Raw genomic sequence first — 8,858 nt, 5'->3', positions numbered from 1 at the left:
ATGGCAAGCCAAATTATCATTTAAAGATATCTCCAATTCATTTATAGATATATCTAAATATTTTAAGATATGTCTAAATCATTTCCAGATATCTTCAAGTATTTAGAGATCTCTAAATCATTTTAAGATATCTAAAATACATTTAGCGATATCTCAATGATTTACAGATATCCTTAAATGGAACTTTAAATGAGATGTCTAAAATGCATTTTTAGATATCTTTAAATCATTAAGATATATCAATGCTTTTGATATATCTTTAAATACTTTTCAGATATATCTAAATCATTTAAAGATATCTCTAAAAACTTCCTGTTCATTTAAAGATATCTGTAAATATTTGAAGATATCTTCAAATAACTTCCTGTTCATTTAGAGATCTCTAAAGCATTTAAAGATATCTTCAAGATATCTCAAAATGACTTCCTGTGAAAATGCTCTATGTTTTCAATGGACTTCCTGTCCTTTTAAAGATATCGTCAAATGAAAAGGAAGTTATTTATAGATATCTCGAAATGATTTAGAGATATCTCAAAATGAACAGGAAGCTATTTGAAGATATCTTCAAATGATTTAAATATCTTTAAATAATATGTGGATTTGGCTAGCATGGTGCGCCAAACTGTCATTTAGAGAGATCTCTAAATTATTTCAAGATATCTTGAAATAACGTCCTTTTTAAAAGTAAACCAGGAGAAATGTTTTATTAACTTGGTTAAGGAGTATGGTGGGGGCAAAGGCACTATGGCTCATCCTGAAGCTGTACTAACAACTCTTGATGCAATTAAATATACTCGGCACACTTGAAAGACATTTTCAAGATGGTTCTATTGAAATTGATAAGTTATAGACTGTTTCAAAATGCAAAAACAACTTTGATAGAATCAGTATGGAAATTCCAGAAAACGTTAAGAGTGGAAATATCAACCTGCTTTCATGAATTAATGCCGGTGTTCGAAAACCAAGGAATTTCTGACACCCAGTCAAGCATAAATACCGGTGGTGATTTCGTGGTTCAGTGGAGGAGAGAAGGTAAGTTTAATGTCTCATCTCTTTGGGAACTCCAGTCATTTTAATACACGCGTGGATTGGTTATTGTCACATTTAATTATTTATTTAATACAGGTCAGTTTGGTTTGCCAAGGATTTGTTTTGAGACACCAGCTCCAGATTTTCGTTTCTCCAGGATACACAGGAAAGAGGATTGCTGAACATGCTCATGTCTACTGACCACGATTTTTTTTTTTTATATCACTATTACATTTTATTCTTTGTCTTAATATACAAGCATTAATTTTGAGTACACATTTGTCCCAATTTGGTACAATGGCTTGTATCCATATATTAAACGTCCTGAAGCAAAACTATCCAATTTTCTCAAATTAAACTGCCATATTTGTTCCTGGAAGGAAAGTAATAGATTTGTATTTGTTTGTAATAGATTAGGCTCTCATAATGAATCTTACCCTCATTCTTCAGGTGATTGTACTGAAAGGTCAGAATCTTTATAATTAACTGGGTCATTGTTTTGAGAAGAGGTCATCTAATTAAATTGTGACAAAGTGAGGATCGTAATCTTCACCTGTACTGACTGGAGGGCAGATTCTTCATGAAATCCATAGATGATTGTCATTCCAAAGGGCAAATAAGTAACTGAAATCTGGTGTAACAAAATTGGCTACTGCACACAGTTTTATATGTAAACAATGTGATTATTTTTAGTTATAACCCTTTAAAAATTAAACAAATGATATTGCTGTTCTGTCAGCATTGTAGTAGGTGCCAGATATCCCTTTTCCTGGATATTCGTGAAAATGAAACCGAACCTATATGTGCCAGTCCTGGTAAATAGGTGAATACTGCCTAATTAAAATAAACTTGAATGAAAGCATTTTACCCCATATAGAGGCACAATATAGTCTGAATATTTAACCTTTATTGGTGTTAAAATGCTCTAACTGCCATTGGTGAAAAAATATGTATTCACAATAAGCATTTCTTATTACTGTAAAAATAACTTTTTTAACTGTTTACTTTTGATTGTAGGTGGGGATTTGTTATCCATGGTGCCATAGATGTTTTTTCTCGCCTTGTTCCATATTTTCACTGTGCCACAGACAATAGCTCAAGCACACTTTCTACAGGATTTCAAAGCAGTAGCAGAATATGGGTTACCATCTTACATGAGGTCAGACCATGGTGGAGAAAACATACAGGTAGCCTTGCTTATGAACATCGAGAGGACTCCAGCGTGGCAGCCACATAACTGGAGTACTTGTTCATAACCAGAGAATAGAAAGACTTTGGAAAGATGTGTTCCTACAAGTTGTAGAGCCCTTGTACAAGAAATTCTAAGATTTAGAATATCTTAGTATATTAGAGGCAGATAATGATGCAGTTGGTGTACCTTCCAGAAATTAATAAAAGATTACAATTAGTCCGACAAGGATGGAATAAACATAAAATCCAAACAGAAAGGAACAGAACACTTGAACAAATTTGGTCAGATGGACTGGCTGCAGCACTTGCAAGCTCTGCTGAATCAGGGGCAAACATTTTGGATGGTAAACAATTTGAAGAACATTTAATATGACATTTACAAAGAGCTGGAGTCCAAACAACAGATTTTTAGTATGACAAAAACTGAAGAGCATTCCAATCCACTTAATTTAACTACTCAGTGGTTTAATACCCTTAAAGAGGAAATTCAACTTAAAGGAGACTTCAGAGATAAATATGCATCTTGCATTCACAAAACACTAGTTTGTTTTCTAACGATACCTCCAATGCATCCCCAAATTATTAATTGAAACAAATAATAAAAACCATCCTATTTGTTTTAATATGATTATTCTGGAACTTAAGTTTTCAAGACACAGCACAGGAAATTTTGTACTTTAGAACCAATTCAGGAAGCTTGTTTTCCATGATTGCCTAGGTGCGGTTGGAGCAAATTAAGTTGTTTTATGATTTGGTCATGAATTACACCTAGCATAAGGGTGTCTAGAAACTACAAGTGGACATAGACCTGTGTGGTTTTGTAAGCTGGAGGGTACACTAGCTGTAGAAAATTACAGCTTAAAGCCTTTATAACTACCAAGCAACATCGAAAGACTGCAAAGTCACCATCTTCCATTTTACTTTTACCTACCTATCTCAACAATTCCACATAATCACCATTGTTCTAGAAAAAAAAGTAATACTTTTGAGGAACTGATCCTGCGTTTTTTATTTATTGTATACAGAGATGATTGGTGGTCATAGTTACCTGTGGTAAAAACTTTCATATAATTTTTCCAATCTGATATGAAAGTGGGACACATTGTATTTATAACAAACGGTATTTAAATGGTTCTGTTCTGATTGTAATATTTTACCATTAAAGATATGACTAAGGACTATAACAATGTTATCATTCAAAAACATGTTTATTTATTTGTGTGTCTTTTTAACATGAACACCATTAATGTCTGTTTGAAAGTTAAGACGGCTTTATTTTCATAAACATGAAATGTTTACAACATCATTTTGGTACAAAAGTTAAACAGCAAGTATGTGAATTTGGCAATTAATTTCTTATCCAAAGTCAGGAAAAAAATAACTCCTACATTTTCTTTCTTCACTTGGGTAAATAAAGGTTACATACAATGTTGAATCCCCAAAGAGGTCATTTTATACAAATAATTTGACCTCATATTTTTCAAAATAAACTTTTTTTTATAAGAAAACACACTTGAGATGTAGGAAAAAAAAAGCCTCACACAACAAAGGGCATTTGCTCAAACAATTTGACACCATCAGTATGATAAACCAAGAGAGCAAGGTTCCATTCCATTGTTCTAAATTCAATGTATGGTTTTAATTGGCACATCGTAAGCTCAGAAAATAAAATGCAACAGAATAAAAAGTGTTATTTCAATGAAATGGCTGAACAGCCCTTTAACTTTACAGTAGGTGATAGGACATTGCAATCAAACATTTGGAAGGCAGATTTATCATATTTTCCACCATCGCAGGACTTGGTGATTTAAGTTTTACACCTTAAACTTAATGTGATTATTTCTTAGACTCGGATGAGAGGAACATCACAAGTCCCGTTTAGTAGTAAGTCCGTTTAGGTTTTTTCTTTATTGAACAAGCATATTTATATGTAACAGCAAGTTGAATTAATTTGAAAAATGTGTGCATTGTAATTGTGTAATTACATGACAAGTTACGCTTGTTTGACATCTGTTCTGTAAATATACGTACACACGACTGCGATGAAACCTGAGTAAGGGTGGTTATGTAAAAAGTCGGTTAAATGAATCCTGTTTTAAATACCATAATACACAGATATAGCAATTACTATATTCACACAATTATTGTTTTGAGAGTTGGCTTTTATTAGGGAGCTCCCCTAAATCCATTGTTTAGAAAGATACAGGGTATTAATGCTTGTGACAGAGTAGCCGTCTGCCATGTGGGTGCATGCATTCGCTGCTGAGTGACAGGCAGGAGATCAAGACAAAGGTTGAAGTTGATATGCCCCGCAGGCGAACAGGATTTATTTACTCATCAACACACTGAACAGCTCAGGTGACACTGCCAGCAATGGTAGCGCATGGAGCACATATCACAAACAGTGTACAAAAACTTGGGTAGGATCTTGTTAGAGCCTTGATCTCTTCTCTGTTCAATAACAAACTAATGTTAGATCATAGTGGATAAATGACAGATTACTGTGTGTAAATATATATATGATATATATATATATATAACTATATATATATATATATATATATGCGCTCAAAATTTGGATCAGTAGTATCATTACCTCAACCTAATTGGATCCCTTAACCTTGTCTTTTATATGTAAAAATAAGAGTTTGATCTAACGCCCTGATTGAGGACCCTCCTTATCCGAAATGCTGACACGCACAGACCTTCAGTACCGATAGTCATCCGATCATGCTTTACAAATCTATACTTTCTGCCTCCGGAATTGGCCTCAACCCGTATTTTGTTTCATGTTTATATTAAAATATATACATATTTTTGTCAATGATTCGTTACTTCCTTGAGTGCAGGACTGAAGGTGCTATATTCGACGACACTAAGATTTGTATGGAATTTATAACAGCATATTTCTTTATTTAGACTGAAATCTTACCTACAGTAAGAGCAACCTTCAGGATATGACTTCGTATCGATGACTGTTAAAAGAACTTGTACATACATTGGTGTGCAGGAAAACTGGAGCTAGACTGTGTTCCCATCTTCCCCTCTTGTGCAATTATAATGTAATCAGCAAAACAGCCAACTCAAGGTCCTGCACACAGCAGTGATAAAGCCTTTGTTTGTGATGACAGCTTATTTACGAGAAAATAAGTCTAACAGCTGAGCATACTGGAAATGGACACACTGGAGTATGGTAAACGGAATAATACATCCCTTTAAACTGCGATTTTTCATTTTTTTAATTTCTCCTATCTCTGCACAGCACCTGCCATTGACGGCCAGCCCGACTCCAAAGCTACAGTGGCTGTGTTGGGTCATTTTCGGAGAGCCTGTGGTTCCGCTGGTAAAGAAGATGGTCATCGGATCACTGCTCTTAGTCTTCACACAGGTGTGGTCGCTTGATACAGCCCTTGAAAGAGTAAAGCAGATACAGTTGTTAGCATTCTTATCGTCATGGCAATAACCATTTGGAACACCCACGCCTTCTAGAATCTCTGCTGTAAGTGAATTTGTTGTGATCTTATTGCTGTAAGGGAAGGCACAATAGGTCAACCCCACCCCTGACCGGCTGTTTTACTTTGACAGCTCTGTGAAGTTCAGCCAGCCTTCTCTTCTCTGCTGTGATACCAGCAGCTTGGCTTTCAGGAAGGGGCACTCCGCTGCCACGGCGTCTACGAGAGGGGCCAGGCTCTCATCTGTGACAATGCATCTGGCGCTGGAGCTGAGGAGCCTGTGAAGGATGTCCTTGGCAGTGAGCTGGGCGGTCCCAGGGATGAGGACAGTCCCTGTGGAGAAGAGCATTACGTAGAGGTCAGAGCTCAAAGACCCGGCGAGGGAGTCGTGGCCACGGCAACACAACACCTACCTGTCCTCAAACAGGCCACGTTCACAAGCCACCACTCCGGCACTCTGGGTAGGATGAGGAGAAGCCTGTCTCTGGGCTGTAGGTCACAAGCTCCCGCCAGGATATTCGCTGCTCTCCTGGAACGCACCCCGAGTTCCTCAAAGCTCCATTTGATTTCTTCTCCGGCATTGTTCACCCACCACAGGGCAGGGTTTGATGGCCTCTCCCCATCCTTTAAAAGGAGTAAACACAAGTCTGAGCAGGACTACACACGCTCTGCAATACAGCCTGTCCGAAACATGGTGCTAACCCTGTTACTTTCAATCTTCTGATTTAGCTAACAGCAGTAAGAGCTATTAAAGCAATCTCACCTTCGAATTTACAACTCATTGATTTTATTAAGTTTGAGAAAGTATTTGAACGCATTTGGTTTGTATGGAGTTTGCTTATCATTTTGGTTCCTGGTTTATTGGTGTCCTGGTTGAATCACTCAATCAGGTGACCTATACGACTGGGAAATGCCAGAGGCTGCTGGGAGATGTACTTTCGGAGATTTGTCAGCCTCTGTAAGTAGAGCTATGATTGTACCTCCTGTGAGTCACGTGACAGAGATCCTGCCATTATTCTAAAACAGCAGAAATCAGATAAGCAGCATAACTAGTGCACTCTGTAACATGAAGCATTAACACATCTCAAACGATCTGCACCTTCTCCCTCTCAGCCCATCTGTCCAGCACATCCTTCGCAAAGTTGAAATACTCGGGCGCCTCTGGTCTGTACAGCTGACGGAGGCTTTCATAGTCTTGAAAGTTTTGAGGTGCACAGGACTGGAACCCAGCGAGTCTGTGGAATTTCCTTCCACACGTGTGAGGTGATCCCAGCCTCCTAACGGACAGCTTCAGCAGGTGGAGCGAAGCAGCCAGCGTGTTCATTGCTCACTGCCTGGGAGAATGCAATACAAGTAGGGTTATCACATGGCTCCGTGTACACTGGGTCAGAATGGGACAGTTCAGAGCCTTAACTGTCCCGCTGAACGCAGAGCCACATGGTCACCTTAATCGAAGTTTATCACAAAGGTCACGTTTAAAACTACTATATTTATACTTCATGTGCTTTTTCTCTTTTAAAAAGCGTGCTTCAGTGACACGTCGACGCGATGTGCACGCAGTTCAAATGTTTTACTTACTGTTTACATGTAACTTTGTAAGAAGATTAGTTCACATTTTTACAGCTCGCACAACAGCAAGTAAAGTTATCTTCAGTGAAAGTTGTAGTATTTAAAAGCTCTTGAAAAAAAAAAAAAAAAACCCGAGACGTGTCTTACCCCTCGGCTAACGATTTTCAGATTGAAGAACTGGATAGACATTGGCTGTACGACTAGCCAACAACCCAAACCAACCACTTGTTTCTTTAAAGATAATGTATATGTTCTCCACTAAACGGTGCTTAAATAATAATGTATAATGTTCTGACGTTACTGTTTAAGATGTACAATATATACGAAAGAAAGGCAGAGTTATTATAACATTACACGCAGCGGCCACTGGGCCCTGGCTTCACTCCGGGTGTTTTTTGGGTCTCCCAATCTCCGATAAAGTACGTCATTGGAGCGACACGCCAGTGCAGGCACACGTTTTTTTGTGTGTTAACGCGCCTTTACCAGGTAAATAAAAACATTTAACAAGAGTATTTTATTGTACGACGTGAGCTATGCACAGCTCAGCTTTAATATCACTTTTTTTTATATAGTATTAATATTAAATATATCCGATATGCCGCGGTGCACTCGCTGGGGTTGCATGCTGTGTGGTTTATTTTAATATGTGTACTGCAACTTTATCTTGCTCGTCTCTGCTAGTTCAGCTGTACACCGCCCAGCGCCTTTTCTCTTAGAAACCGGGACATCGGAACAAAAAGGCGGTTCATAAAACTTTAAACTCTGAAAATCCGATCTTTAAAAACGGGTCTTGCATTCTACCAGGCTCCTGGAATTAATTAAACTCAGGTGTGTGTGTGTGTGTATAGCTGCCTCATCTGCAGGCTTTATCTACTGCGATCTAAGATCCAGTTTGTATTTCAGCGGGAGGAGCGTATGCCACGCCACAGTATACTTTACAATTTGGACATTTCTCTATTTGAATTGCATGTGAACAGAAATGGCCGCGGTCCAGGAATCAAAGAAACGAAGCAGGAAGCAGTACACGAACTATGCAGCCAAAAAGCAGAGGGGCTGCGGCGCCAGGGAGCTGGAGGTGGGCATGCAGGGCATACTGCTCACCTGCAACATGAACCAGAGCAAGTGCACGGCAGAGGCCTACAGCCTCCTGAACGAGTACGCAGACAAGCTGTACGGGCCAGAGAAGGTACGCTGCCCGCATGGGGCTTTAGCTAGTCTTAAACTGAGGGAACGCAAAGCCACAGCACACCAGTGGAGACGTGGGGTTTGATACAGCAAGCTAGGTCTCCAGGAACCACATTTCAAGCCTGACAGTGGTGTTGTGTTCACTCCGCTTTCGCTTCACCACTGCAGAATTGGTCTGTTTGCGCATAGGGACTATCAGTTGTAACTGACTCCATAGCACACCAGGGATGGAAATAAGACTCCCATTGCTTAGCAGTTTGATCCATTCCTGGTTGTACTGTGAGTTTTATAAGACACATCTGAGTTTGTTACCTGTACACACTGGGGCTAATCAGACTCGTAGTAAAACCTGGGTGATACTGCTATGAAGTCGGAGTCTTATTTCTATCCCTGCATAGTGTATGGTACATAGGCAGATACCAGTATTTAAGG

At 38.6% G+C, this 8,858-nt stretch overlaps 2 protein-coding genes across 5 annotated transcripts; one reads left to right on the top strand and one right to left on the bottom strand.

The window, feature by feature from the left end:
• Nucleotides 1-5,206: 5,206 nt before the first annotated feature.
• Nucleotides 5,207-7,479, bottom strand: LOC121309588 (acyl-coenzyme A synthetase ACSM3, mitochondrial-like). Of its 3 annotated transcripts, XM_041242580.1 has the most exons (6): nt 7,389-7,479; nt 6,772-7,006; nt 6,086-6,296; nt 5,798-6,005; nt 5,486-5,629; nt 5,207-5,311 (listed from the first exon to the last, which is right to left on the bottom strand). In XM_041242580.1, exons 2-6 carry the CDS (start codon nt 6,994-6,996, stop codon nt 5,287-5,289), a joined length of 813 nt encoding a protein of 270 aa, XP_041098514.1. In that variant the 5' UTR covers nt 6,997-7,006; nt 7,389-7,479; the 3' UTR covers nt 5,207-5,286. The 3 variants fall into 3 exon arrangements, with proteins under 3 accessions (XP_041098514.1, XP_041098512.1, XP_041098513.1); XM_041242578.1 differs by having other exon boundaries at nt 5,220-5,629; XM_041242579.1 differs by lacking the exon at nt 7,389-7,479 and adding an exon at nt 7,251-7,368 and having other exon boundaries at nt 5,220-5,629.
• A 175-nt stretch (nt 7,480-7,654) lies between these two features.
• On the top strand, nt 7,655-8,630 carry LOC121309589 (THUMP domain-containing protein 1-like). 2 transcript variants are annotated; one of them, XM_041242581.1, is made up of 2 exons: nt 7,655-7,727; nt 8,219-8,626. In XM_041242581.1, the coding sequence occupies exon 2, from the start codon at nt 8,221-8,223 to the stop codon at nt 8,509-8,511; it is 291 nt and encodes a 96-aa protein (XP_041098515.1). In that variant the 5' UTR covers nt 7,655-7,727; nt 8,219-8,220; the 3' UTR covers nt 8,512-8,626. The 2 variants fall into 2 exon arrangements, with proteins under 2 accessions (XP_041098515.1, XP_041098516.1); XM_041242582.1 differs by lacking the exon at nt 7,655-7,727 and adding an exon at nt 7,743-8,069 and having other exon boundaries at nt 8,219-8,630.
• The last annotated feature ends 228 nt before the right edge of the window (nt 8,631-8,858 follow it).

This window comes from Polyodon spathula, unplaced genomic scaffold (genome assembly GCF_017654505.1).
Source record: "Polyodon spathula isolate WHYD16114869_AA unplaced genomic scaffold, ASM1765450v1 scaffolds_1392, whole genome shotgun sequence".
Lineage (NCBI taxonomy): Eukaryota > Metazoa > Chordata > Actinopteri > Acipenseriformes > Polyodontidae > Polyodon > Polyodon spathula.
The sequence above is the reverse complement of the archived record's forward strand: the minus strand, read 5'-3'. Positions and strand labels throughout refer to the sequence as shown.

Bases quoted from the DNA above. Each gene is read 5' to 3' on its own strand.
- LOC121309588 (XM_041242578.1), bottom strand. From the start codon at position 6,996: ATGAACACGCTGGCTGCTTCGCTCCACCTGCTGAAGCTGTCCGTTAGG. The intron at 6,297-6,771 runs GTGCAGATCGTT...CTCCTTTTAAAG, and splicing joins GATGGGCTGAGAGGGAGAAG to GATGGGGAGAGGCCATCAAA. The intron at 5,630-5,797 runs GTAAAACAGCCG...TACTCTTTCAAG, and splicing joins AACTTCACAGAGCTGTCAAA to GGCTGTATCAAGCGACCACA.
- LOC121309589 (XM_041242582.1), top strand. From the start codon at position 8,221: ATGGCCGCGGTCCAGGAATCAAAGAAACGAAGCAGGAAGCAGTACACG.